At 37.3% G+C, this 13,733-nt stretch overlaps 1 protein-coding gene across 1 annotated transcript in view; it reads left to right on the top strand.

Moving 5' to 3' along the window:
• The window catches only part of PDE1C (phosphodiesterase 1C), a 546,503-nt gene that overhangs the window by 452,978 nt on the left and 79,792 nt on the right, over positions 1 to 13,733 (top strand). The window contains exons 9-10 of the mRNA XM_061197893.1: positions 5,115 to 5,215; positions 7,731 to 7,859. Of these exons, the coding sequence (XP_061053876.1) occupies positions 5,115 to 5,215; positions 7,731 to 7,859 (230 nt within the window). The remainder of the gene's footprint in view (positions 1 to 5,114; positions 5,216 to 7,730; positions 7,860 to 13,733) is intronic.

Below are 13,733 nucleotides of genomic sequence, written 5' to 3'. Positions count from 1 at the left end.
ATTACAAACCAAGCAGGAGGAGATCATTTCAGCTTTATAAACTGTAAGACACGTAGGGAATGAAAATATCCCATTGATAAAGTGATGCCTGGGCTTCAACATCAACAGTATTACTCATTGTAATCTGTTTATATTACTCATTATTGCTTAGCTAAGATGCCTAGGAGATGCTTGAATCTTTTCATAATGATTTTGCTCACGTCTAAGAGAAAATCCTTGAACAGAATTAGATTGAAGAGTTGTTGATTGAATAGATATGAATCAGACTCTGAGCTCCAGTCTGCTTTTGAGTTAGGTCAAAAGATTCCAGACTCCAAACCTGTCCTCTGGCCCTTTCATTGCTTTTATCAGGCAAGGTGCTGTTAATTTTCCCTTTGCTTATTTTTTTTTAGAAGGGAGAAGCTGTGTATCTTATTCTTTTGATCATATATGACATCATTGTATTTACAAGGGAAACACTAAGGACATCTTTCTAAATGGCATCTTGGTGCTAAGTAATTTTATAAAGGTTGTGGTCAGTAGAATTTTGGCCCCCATGATCTTTGCCCTCTGATGTCACACTTGTGAATAGGTTACATTAGATGGCAAAAGGGATTCTGCAGATTTGGAGGGTTGCTAATCAGAGGGCCTTAAACTAGGGAGATTATGCTGGATTCTCCAGGTGGGCCCAGTGTAATCACATGAGTCCTTAAAAGTCAAGAGATGTGACAGAAGAAGGGTGAGCAGGACTCAATCAGCTGTTGCTTGAAGATGGAGGACCCAAGTGGAAAGCATGAGAAGGAATTGAATTCTGCCAGTACCCTGAATGCACCTGGAAGCGGATTTTCCACAGAGCTTCCGGGAGGAACACAGCCTGCCAACACCTTGGTTTCAGCCTTGTGAGGTCTTCACCAGAAAATCCAGCCTCACGGTGCTGGCTTCTGACCAACAGAACCGTGTGCCAGTAAATGGGAGTGTGTGCCTTACATTTATGGTAATCTGTTAAGGGAGCAATAGAAAACCAATAGGAGTTGGAAACAGATTACTAAAGAAACTCTATCATTTATCTATCAAAGTCAGAACTTGCTAATAATGTCTCCACTAGCAATGGGGAATTATCCGTGTCTTTTCCTTCAGGTTTTCACTGCCCCCCACGTGTCCCCCCCCAACCCACATACATGCACAGCTTGCTCTCCTGAGTCATACACAGCAGAATTCAAAGTCTGCCTTTACCAGTTGTCAAGGTATCCCTGTCATTGAATTAGTTGTGACACTCATATTTTGTAGGTAGGGAAATTCTGGATAGGATCTGTGACTTGTACTTGTCACAGTTTGATAAATCTTGAATAAAATTCTCGCAATACTTAGATTTCTGACATTTTATGGATTGTCATAAAACCTTCGGGGTTCATAGTAATAATGAATTTGGAAAAGGCAAGGAAATCTGAGCTATATTAAAATATTAAACCCCATTTCCCTCAAAATAGCTTCTCCCACTTTCTCTGTTTCTATTAATCCTGCCATCTAATGCCACCCACCATTTTTTCTTTCCGCTCAGGTTAGGAATGTCACGGTCATCTTGAATGCATTGTTTTCTTTGACTGCAACCTCTTCCTGCCCCTCTGCATTCAGTGAACTGCTCAGTTGTAAGGATTCTACCTTCCTACTGTCTGTACATTCTATAAGGACTTTCCAATCCAAAAGTTCAGCTCTTATTTCTTTCCTTTGTGCTCTCTGCTCTTCTTTCTCCCTTTCAGTGGCATGCCGACCATGTTACTCTCTTGCATGTAAACTTCACTGCCTAATGAACCTGGTTTGTGTTCCTTTGGCTTTTAATGCCTGTCATCATAGGGCCCTAATGAACCCTCACTCCTGCTCCGCTAAAGGGAATCATTTCCTTACTGGTGATGAATCAGCTTTTGCCACTGGGACTTGCTTCATTGTTCATTCTGAAAATGCCCAATTCCATTCTTGCTCAGTCCAATCTTCATTATGGTTTTATTGTTTGTTGTATGTTCATTTAATCATTTGTTGGTTTTGGTTTGTTAAAAGTAAGTTACACTTAAGATAGGATTTCGTCAGTATATTTGGATAAGGACAGGAGTTACACTGCTGTTTGTGAGAACTGTGATTATGTAGTTACTTAGACACTTTCTGCTGGCTGGGCTGATGCTCTGTGATTCAGATTTATTTAGATGGTACACTGTCTCCCATTCATGATCTTATTTTAACATGTTAAATTAACTTGGCATGAACTTGGAGAAAGATACGTTGGTACTTGGGAGTGGGTAGAGGGAGTTGGGGCAGATGGGGGGGGACAGGGTGTTGGGGAAGAAAAGAAAGACATTGCCAAACTGAGAAAAGTACATATGAATGGAAAATATCAAGAAAATTTGTAATATAAAATCATACCTATGTAATTTTATGAAGAACTGAGTAAACACATGAACAATGACCCAAAGGAAACGTGACTTAAAAATTATAAGTAAGAATTCTGGAGTCAGAGGGTGTGGCTTGTCTCAGGACTCTGAGACCTTGGGTAAGTTACTGAACCTCTCCCAGCCTCAGTTTTCTCATCTATGAAATGTGGATGACAGAGTACCTACCTTTATGGAGTTGTATGTATTGTATGAGCCTCTATGTATAAATAAGCCGACACAAAGTGAGCTCCCATAAGTGTTAACCCTAATGAGAATGACGCCCTTTGCTGCTTTCAGAAGAGTTTTTCAGTTTTCTTGCAATCTGCACTTACTTACCCATCTCTTTTTTATTTAATTCTGTTGATTTTTCATCTTATTCTGTTTTCTCCTTGTGTCTTTCTGCTCCTAGTAGTACATCAATTTGTATTTTGCGATGCATTATCAAGGATTCCAAAACGTTTCCTGACATTTCATGCTGGATTCTGCTAGAAATCATTTTTGTTTGTTTGTTTGTTTGTTTTTGTTTCACATTTTCATAACATTTTAACACTTAATAGAAACTATGTACAATAATTTTTTTATTGTATCTTACATAAGATAGCCACTACAGAAATTTACATAGGTAAGAAGCAAGATGGATGGTTAGGGAGGACCCAGTCCTGTGAGCTATTTTCTCAGAGGCTATAGGTCAGAGTTCATTGAGGGGAGGGGCTTCAGATTACCCAGTTAGGTGAGAGGTGAGGAAAGGCTAAAACACAGGCTGCTAGACAGAGTTATCCAGCCATTGGGTCCATCAATATCCCAAGACTTGGGAAATAGCATTACAAAAATCTCTCTCCCCTTAAGTAAGCACAGTCCCAAATACTCTCAATCCCAGCAGCTCTGACAGGAATCACCTATCTCTCTTCCTTGCCTAGAGTGGGAAGACATCCACAACTTTTAGACACTATTGGTCCCTTCCCCCAACATTTGGTTTGACTAGCACTTGATAACCCAGAAGAAAAACAAGGTAGTCTGGGTTGTCCTTTAGTGAGAGACGGTCAGAAATACCTGTTTAAAGAATTTGAAATACAAATCCTCCAAAGTCAGCTGGTTCCCAAAACAAACTATCAACTGACAGAAGTGGGTTCTGGCTTCCCATTTGCAGTAGCCACTCTACTTTGAGGCAATGGCACAGAGGCTTTCTCAGAATGGAAATCACTTTTCTAAATGTAGTTTTTTTCCTGAGTTATTTCTGTGCTCATTCTTTCCTTAACGATGAAGTCTTTTTTTCATAGGTTGTATGTAGTTTATTTATTTTTCCCTTAGCCATCTTCAAAGAAGGCAATAATTTCAGTAAGTTTCTTAGATGAAGATGATAATTAGTAGTTAATTGGAAAAAAGTTAAAGTGAGAATTATTAAAAATTGACCTGTTCATTTTTAAATCATTTTGTTAACTTAAATCAAATAAATATATTTTATTCACTAATCTTTAATTCAGAACCCAGGCTGCTTTCTGAATTCTTCCAATTTAGGTACTCATGTTTGTCTTGCATTACCCCTGCTCCTGTCTAAGACTTCTAGTTTCATTTCTTTAAAAGGAAATGGGAACTTAAAGATTCTCATGAAGAAAACTGAGTGCAGAATCTCCCTAAATTTTTATAATTGTCTTCTACTGTTTCCCAGTTGTCACACCTATTATGATACCAGTTCTTTTAGTGACTGTGCAAAGCATTGAACTTCTATGGACATAACTTTTTGTATTCACATTTTATTGGTTTAGGTTATATTTTATTACATAATTAGAATAATAACTGCAATTTGTCAAAATTGGGTTTGGGATAAACCACACTGAAACTTGGAATCATTAACTCAACTAGTACAAAAGTGAGCAGGGATACCAAAGGGTGAGCTGAGAGTATGGAAGCTCCATCCTGTGGGCATCGAGCAGTGTGGTTTACAGAAGGGAGGGGAGGCATCAATGAATCCATAGAGTCTCTGAAATGGAAGTCGGTTGAGGGAGCTTCAAACACAGCCGTGGTTCTCAAACTCCAGCGTGTATCAGAATTATCTGCATGGCTTGGTAAAACACAGATTGGTGTGCTGCAACCCAGAGTTTCTGATCCAGTGGGACTGGGGTGGGGTTTTGCATTTCTAACAACTTTCCAGGTGATACTAACTCTGCAGTTCCAGGGAACACAATTTGAGGACCACTGAGCTACAGCCAGTTTTGGTGATGTGGATGGGGACAGGTCTCTTCAGACATCAGCATGTACAAGGCAGAAGACCAGATGTTATCTTTCCATCTGTCTCTACCTATCCTCCTTCTAGTGGATAGGCATTACGTTTTCTCTTACTCTTAGTTTTTGGTATAGTGTTGAAGCAAATTCTTTTTTTCTCTGTCTACTTAGGAACTTCATTTGGAATTTGGGAGAGGATGCAATGAGGGCTGTTAAAGTTTTCATGTTCATTGTTTTTTGCTTCTTTGAAAAAATAAAATAAAAACTACTAGTTAGCTCTTTCAACTGTGCTGGGCATGCTGTTTTCAAATCACACATCCTCCAGTCTTCCTACAGAAGGAAAAAAAACCATTTCTGTCTGTCAGAAAATGTGTGTTTGGCAATAGCTTGCCAGCTGCAGAGAGGAAAGGCAGCAATGTGGGTGTGTTGTCAGCAAGCTGAAGACTTTGTCTGAGAAGGAGACATTATCTGATTGCTCTGTAATCTCCCTTTCAGAACTGGCTGACAGAGCTGGAGATCTTTGCTATAATCTTCTCAGCTGCCATCCATGACTATGAGCACACCGGAACCACCAACAATTTCCACATTCAGACCCGGTGAGGATGTTGAAACGTTTGGAGAAGAGGCAAGAGGGGACAGGGATAGAGTGTTGAATTCAGAGAGGTGCAGTCACCTTTCTTTTGCATGGTGGCTCTATTTTGAGTTTCTGAAAAACTGAAATTATAAACAAGAGACTAGCCCAGTCAGCTTCAATCAAAACTTAAAGAAGCCATTTGCTCCTAATTCTCCTATGTTATTTACATTAAATATGGGTATCCTTTTCTTCTCTATTATAATGCTAGCTATTTATGTATGTATGTACTATGCATACTCTACCCATTTCTAATAGGAGGTGGAACAGTTTCCATAAAGGTGCAGATACCGTGTAGACTAAATCACTGAGGATGGGCAAGGATTGGAGTGAGTCTGTTGACATTAACAATGGCAGAGCCCTCTTACCCTCTTACCTCTGGAACTCTGGTGATGCTCTTCTCATCCTCCCTGATTTCATCTCTGCTCTGTTCAGTGCATATGTTACTCCCTCGCACAGGGCTTGGGGAGCTAGGTTGTCTCATGTAGGCCACTTTGCACCCTCCGTAAGGAACTTCACTGGTAGACACAAACCTCTGCGGGGGTATTAAATACAGGTCCAGTTGCCTCCCTCTGAACCTCTTGACTGTAACAGGCATCACTAATTGATTTTGGTATTTTTTTTCTTAACGAGCTGCAGATTTATCCTTAGTATTCCTCTCAGCACAGAATTCCAGGCAAGCAGTACAGTCAGCTGTCATTTCCATTAGGATGAAACCTTATCTGCCTTCTCCGGGTCTAAGAACTTAGCTTCTCTTAAGACGATGATGTGGAACTGGAGAGACTCTGATGGTAGGATTAATTGGGTCTTGAGGTAGGAATCAAAAGAAGCTAGAATTGGAAAAAGGTGCTAAGACACAGAGAAAGAATATAGCGGGGAGGGTTGAGGGTTTAAGGCTAAATAAATACTTGCTGATTTCACTTGAAAAAAGCAGGTGCGCACTCCAGATAGATTTGTGTTCATTAAGTCATTCCATACATTATTTAACGAAGCCAACACTTAATTATGGGGTACACGAAAGAAGACGATATCGACAACATCGTCTGATCTCTGCTCAGAAGGGGATTTCAGCAGAATGGAAGCGGACAAAAGGACCTAAGCCACATGCTTCATCTTCTGCCTCCTGCTTCCTCACAGAGTAGTTTTGGCTGCTGTGAAGCAGCCTTCTGTAGTTCTGTTGCAAGGTCTTTGAATACAGGGATTCCACAGAGCATCTCTGTTTAATGGATATCTGCCAGTGGAACCTTTGCTCTGAGGAAGAGACAGCCGTGTATAGCACCTGCTGAAGGAAGAGAGGTGGGTGGAACAAAGATGTACATGGATCTTGGCTGGAGACCAGTGTCAAAAGTAGTCACAACTCAGGGGAAAATGGCTTAATTACAGGAGTTGGAAAATAGCTTAATGTCACAAAATACATCAGTTGGTGCCTTACTTACTCAACGGATATAAGATTAGATCCTTCACCTCGGGATTTGCTTGTTTTGTGTTACGTTCAATGGAATGGAAAAATGCCAGAGGGTTCAGCTGAGCTTGCTTTGGAATGAAATTTAAACATTCGCCTTCTTTAAACTGAATTTTATCCAGAGCATCTCAGCCTGTGAGATCCCTGTTTAGGAAACTAAATCTGTGACCTGGTTCTTTGCCCTTTGATGGACAGACTGTTAAGCCTAACACTTTAAAGGTATGCTAAATATATCCCAAAGTTTGGCCAATGACAGGTGGAAGTTATCTTGGGGAGAAATGGCTCAACTGTCAGAAGACATTGCCTTCATCCCAACGCTGCCACTTAGCCACTGTGGGGCTCTGTGAACTCTCACTTTATATCTCTGGGATTTAGCCTCCTTGATGAGAAACGAATAAGCTCTAACAATCTAAGGTTTCATTAAATTAAATATATTAAAATAGCATACTGCCCTATGTTTGGTGTCATTCAGCTGCTTGAGAAAGCGACTAACAATTGTCATATAACCCTTTCTCAATTTCCCATGTATGGCTTCTGCATGGCAAAATTTTAAGGTCAAGCTACTAACAGAAGAACTTGAAAACTGTACCTGCCAGGTGGTATGTGTTCAGAGAATTACAACTAAAATAAATAAACACATTCCCTCATTGAATAAAATAAAAATAAAAAGTCATTCCAGAAAATATAAGGACGTTTGACATGACCCACATTTTTAAAATAATCACCTTTGCCACTACTGCAGGTAATTGAGATCTGCTTATAGAATAGTTTTCAGAGAGTTCTCAAGTTGGATATCACATATGAAATAACATCCACATATTGACATTAAAATACTCTACGTACATCTATTGATAATTTGTAGTGTTGGTGTTAGCTTTTTGGTCAATATAAATGGCATGGGGGCAAAGTTAATTGCTAAAATAGGATAAAGAGATGGTGTGTTCTACCTTTAGGAGAGTTACCTGAAAAATCTGAGCTGTTCAACATCCTGAATTATTTTGCTTGGCTTTCCTCTCAGGTCTGACCCAGCGATTCTGTACAACGATAGGTCTGTTTTGGAAAATCACCATTTAAGTGCAGCCTATCGCCTTCTACAGGAGGATGAGGAAATGAATATTTTGGTTAACCTCTCAAAGGATGACTGGAGGTAAGGAGGAGCCAAGAGAGAGATTAGGAGGCCAGGAAAGGAACTGTGAGGAGAGACGGAGTATGCATCTTTTGAAGAAATAATACTCTGTTTGAAATTGTTATTGCTGTTTCTTTCTTTCTCTATCTCTCTTCTCTTTCTTGACACAGATACTAAAATATATTGTAGGCACCTTGGGAATATTTGCTGTTGGTTACCTTAGGAAACGTGTTCTTTTTATCTTACCTTCTTAAACCTAAATTTCATCAATTAACTTTTTTTTCACCTTATATTTGATTGGACTTCTTAAAAAAAATCTTTCAAAATTTGCTAAGGAAATTGACACTTTAAAATAATCATGGGCACTTAATTCTGTCGCCTAAGTGGGACTATGTGTCTTTGAACTTGGGCAGACCTGAGTTTGAATGTGAACACAATCATTTACTAGCTGTATGATATTTAGGAAGTTACTCAACCCCTTTACACCTTTTTAAAATTTAATTTCTAGAAAATAGATAATAACATTTAGCTTGTAATTTGGTTAGGGTAATTATACATGATATAATCCATTTAAAATGCTTAGCACAGTTTGTGACACATATAGCAAGCCTGCAGATCCTTGTAGCCTGCAGATCCGTAATATAGGTGAAGGTGTTTCAAAGCTTGTAGACAAAATCATTTAAATGCTTAAAAACTTCTGAATCTACTGTGATGCAAATAATACTTACATTTTAATTAAATGATCAGCTGTTTATTGAGTATCTCTGTACCATTATGCAAGGATTCAGAGAAATAAGCCATTCTGAACAACAAATCTGAAACTGATTTTCAGTAAGAGTTGGCTGTTAGTTTCCATGCAACTCTAGTTCATTAAAACAGAGAGGAATATTTGGCTTGAATTTTATTGGAAAATGTTAGATTTAAGCAGCATCTAAAAAATGCAGAGCATTTCAGTTAATCAATGCAAATCTTGTAGAAAAAGGAGCCCTCTATCCAATTTAAATGTTTGTGAAAGTATAATAAAAGATTTGAATATGGCAGAGAACAGCTTTACACATATTCAGATATATCCCTTTGATCCCAGAGGAAGGAGAGAGAGAGGGAAAATTGGGTAGAAGCATCCTAGATCTCCATGCATCCTAAAAAATGTTCAGCAAGACTGTCAGGAAATTCTTGAGCCAAAATCGGCCATCAGAGGAGTCCCATGTCTCCCAGGAAGGGATGCCCTCAGTCATTGGCTTGGAGCAGCCCATGGGAAGCATGGCCTTGGGCAAAAATGGCAATAGTTTTCAGAATGTAGTAGCTGAGGCCCATAGCCAATTAAATTCCTGTAGTTGGAGGTCTGTGTGGTATGTTCTCATGGCCACTGTCCCATGGTAATTAAAATATGATATTAAATGGCTGTATAATACTCCATCTATGGAAATCCCATAATTACTTTTATTTGGAGTGTGTGAGTATGGGTGTGTTCGTGTGTTTTGGTTATTATAAAGAATCCTGTGATGAACATCTCTTTAATGTATTTTTATGTGTAGAATTAATGGATCAAAGAATGTTTGTTGTTTTAAGGCTCTTGTTGAACTTTGTCAGATTGCTTTCAGGTAATGCACTGATATTGCTGGCCTGTGGGATTTGTGAGCACATGGGATTTATGGCTGGATGGTCATAATTGCCTCTTAATCTATTTTGAAAGCATAGATATGCCACCTCTGTTATCTGTATTTTTGTTAAGGGTTTTCTATTTCTGCTTAACTATACATTTGTCAAAATTTAGCTTAGATTACTTGTGTTTCCACTCTGCTATGATCATAAGCCTCGTTCATTGTTCAGTCTGCTACTGTGTTAGTGAGGCTGGTTTCAGCAATATCTAAACCCAGAATCATTGCAACAGACCAGAGTATATCAGTTCACACTGGAATACACTGATATTCACCAGTGCAACCATCCTAATTATGTATCATTAGGTCTGCGTTCTTATTGGTGGGTATTTGTGAAGTACTAGTTGTGAATAGTTTGAATACTACCTCTGACCAAAGCAAGTTGTAGAACTGAGTGATCCAGCAAAACATAAGTGAATTTAATATAAAAAAAGTCAAACTAGTTACTTGAAAAATATAGTTTAATGAGATCTGTTTATGTACTAGCCTTATATATTTGTGTTTTTTATTCAGCACTATCTTTACTATCTCAAAGAGAGAGTGAAATATAATTGATTTAGAATCATGGAACATCTCAGGTACAGGAACATTCTGATTCAGTGGAAGCTTTATAATTATAGCCCATAGTGCCATGCTTTTTTGTTACTCCTGTTTTTGAGGATTCTGTAGGTTAAGAAAAGATTGTAGTTGATGTAACTTAAGTTACATAGATTTAGTGTTCTATTATATTTTCGTTTAAGGACAGTTTTTAAAATATTGTTTTATTATTTTATCATATTTTATTAATGTTGAGATACATTGCTCTAAGACAGTGGTATTATCTCACAAATAAAATATTAACTTATTATTAAGGGCTCTCAGTTAAGCCCATTAACCCAAAGACAACATATGTTTAGTATCCTGTGTCTTTCTAGGAAAGCAATTTAATATCTGATAGATTCTATTTGGATACATAAGTGCATTAGACTTTTTGGACCTTTATAAATGAATGTATTACCAGGTATTTACTGCATTTCAAAGTGGAAAAATATGGAATTCCACTTTGGGCAGGCCAAATCAGCTACTGATAAAGCAATTCTCCTGCAAATAAAGCTATAAACTATGGACAAAATACAAAGACACAAATAAACACAACCTCCAATGACGTGAGAGCTGTAGAGAGTAAAAAAAGTCAGACAAATTTTGGAGATGTGTTAAAATGTGGAGAATCTGACAGGATGAGGTGAGTGTGACGTTTTGTGTCTTTACTCTGAAGGCAGTCTCAGTCAAGGCAACACTAGATGGATAAAGCTATATTTATACAAAAACCTCCACTGTGTTTCTGGCTAGAGAAACCAGTGTAGGAACTACCAGAGCTGCTAGCAAGTGAATTAGAACTCCAGAAAAGAGATTGCCAAATAAGGGGAAACTTAAATTCTGTGACAGTCTCAATGACAATACAGAGAGCAGGAAAATGTGACTTGTTTGCAAGGGAAAAGACAATCAATAGATGCAATCTCCAAGATGAACTATTGTTGGAATTATCAGGCAAGAACTTTTAAAGCAGTTATTATATTTATTCTCAGTGAGGTAAAGGAAAATATGCTTGTAATAAATAAAATACAGTAAAATTTAACCAATGAAATGACAATATAAGCAAGAGCACACAGAAATTTTAGAACTGAAAAAATAAAATATCTATATTGAAAATTCACTGTATTGGCTTAGTAGCAAGTTGGAGAGGACAGAAGAAAGAATTCAGTGAGCTTGAAAAGATCAATCCAAATTATCCGTATTGAAGAAGTAGGAGAAAAAAAAGATTTTTAAAAATGAGCAGTTTTAGGGACCTATGGGACAATTTCAGGTGGTCAAACATAGGGACAACTACAGTCTCAGAAAGAGAGGAGAGAGAGAGAGAGAGAATGAGACACAAGAAATATTTGAAGAAATAATGGCTGAAAACTTTCCAAACATGGTGAATGAGATAAATTTATAGATTCAAGAAACTCAGCAAACTTAAACAGGATAAATTCAGAGAAAAACATACCTGCATGCATATTATAGTCAAACTGCTAAGAGTCAAAGATAAAATTAGAGAAAAATGACACATTACATTCAAGGGAACAATTTGATTTACTTTGGATTTTTCATCAGAAACCATGGAGGCCAGAAGGCAATGGAATAATGTCCTTAAAGTGTTAAAAGAAACAACAAAAAAGTTGACACAGAATGCTATGTCCCATGAAAATATCCTTTAAAAGTGAAGATGACATAACATTATTTTCAGATGATGGAAAACTACAGAAATTTGTCACCAACAGAGCTGCATTTTAAGAAATGCTAAAGAGCTACATGATGACAGTATATCTCTTAATTTATTTAGGTCCTCTTTACTCAGCAGTGTTCTGTAGTTTTCAGTGAACAGGAGTTACACTTGCTTTTTAAAGTTACTACTAAGTATTTTATATTTTGTGCTATTATAAGATAAATTATTTTATTTATTTTCCAATGGTTTGCTGCTAGTCTGTGTGTGTGTGTGTGTGTGTGTGTGTGTGTATGTATAGGTATATATCTGTATATCTATATCTCCATCCAAGGCATTCAATGGGGAAAGGAAAAGCTTTTCAACAAATGGTGTTGGAACAAATGGATATCAATATGAAAAAAACATTTTATCCTTACCTCACGTCATACTCAAAATTTACCTTGACATTGATCATAGACCAAATATAAAAGATTAAAATGGTAAGACTTCCAGAGGAAAACAAAGTCCTTGGGGTAGTTGGAGGTTTCTCAGACAGGACCGCAAAAAGCATGAAGCATTAAAAAAAAAAAAAAAATTGTATTAACACTACCAAATGTAAAATAGATAGCTAGTGGGAAGCAGCCGCATAGCACAGGGAGATCAGCTCGGTGCTTTGTGACCACCTAGAGGGGTGGGATAGGGAGGGTGGGAGGGAGGGAGATGCAAGAGGGAAGAGATATGGGAACATGTATATGTATAACTGATTCACTTTGTTATAAAGCAGAAGCTAACACACCATTGTAAAGCAATTATACTTCAATAAAGATGTTTAAAAAAAAATTGTATTAAAATTTAGATTAACATACACACACTATTATATATAAAATAGATAACCAGCAAGGACCTGCTGTATAGCACAGGGAACTCTATTCAATATTCTGCAGTAACCTATATGGGTAAAGAATCTGAAAAAGAATGAATATATGAATAAGTATAACTGAATCACTTTGCTGTACACCTGAAACTAACACGATATTGTAAATCAACTATACTCCAATAAAATTTTTAAAAATTGTATTAAAATTTAAAACTTTTGCTCTTTGAAAGATACTGTTAAAAAAAAAAAGCAAGGTAGGAAGTAAGAGAAGTTATTCGCAACACATATCTTACATAGGATTTGTATCCAGAATGTATAGTGTACTTCTACCGCTCAATAAGAAGAACACAGACAACTCAATTTTAAAAAGGGTAAGGTCCATGAATAGACATTTTTGCAAAGAAGACATACAGATGGCCAGCAAGCACATGGAAAGATGCTCAACGTCGCTAATCATCAGAGATGCAAATCAAAACCACAATGAGATATCACCTCACACCTGTCAGAATGGCTATCATCAAAAAGACCACAAATAACAAATCTTGGGGAGGATGTGGAGAAAGGAAATCTTTGTACACTGTTTGTGGGAATGTAAATTGGTGCTGCCACTGTGGAACACTGTATGGAGGTTCCTCAAAAAACTAAAAATAGAAGTACCGTATGACCCAGCAATTCCACTCCTGTGTATATATCCAAAGAAAATGAAAACACTAATTAGAAAAGATACATTCTTCCCAATGTTCATAGCAACATTATTTATAATAGCCAAAATATGGAAGCAACTTAAGTGTGTATCAACAGACAAATGGATAAAGAAGATGTGGTATATGTATATAATACTACTCAGACATAAAAAAGAATGAAATCTTGCCATTTGCGACAACATGGATGGACCTGGACGGTCTTATGCATAGTGAAATAAGTCAGACAGAGAAAGACAAATACTGTATGATATCACTTATATTATAGAGGTAGGAGATTAAGAAGTACAAGCTACTATGTATAAAATAAATAAGCTACAAGACTATATTGTACAACATAGGGAATATGGCCAATATTTTATAATAGCTTTAAATCGAATAAAAATTTTGAATCCTTATGTTTTACACCTAAAACTAATATAATATTGTAAATCA

Source organism: Eubalaena glacialis, chromosome 8, assembly GCF_028564815.1.
Source record: "Eubalaena glacialis isolate mEubGla1 chromosome 8, mEubGla1.1.hap2.+ XY, whole genome shotgun sequence".
NCBI lineage: Eukaryota > Metazoa > Chordata > Mammalia > Artiodactyla > Balaenidae > Eubalaena > Eubalaena glacialis.
Note: the sequence above shows the minus strand (reverse complement) of the source record. Positions and strands in the feature narration are given on the sequence as shown.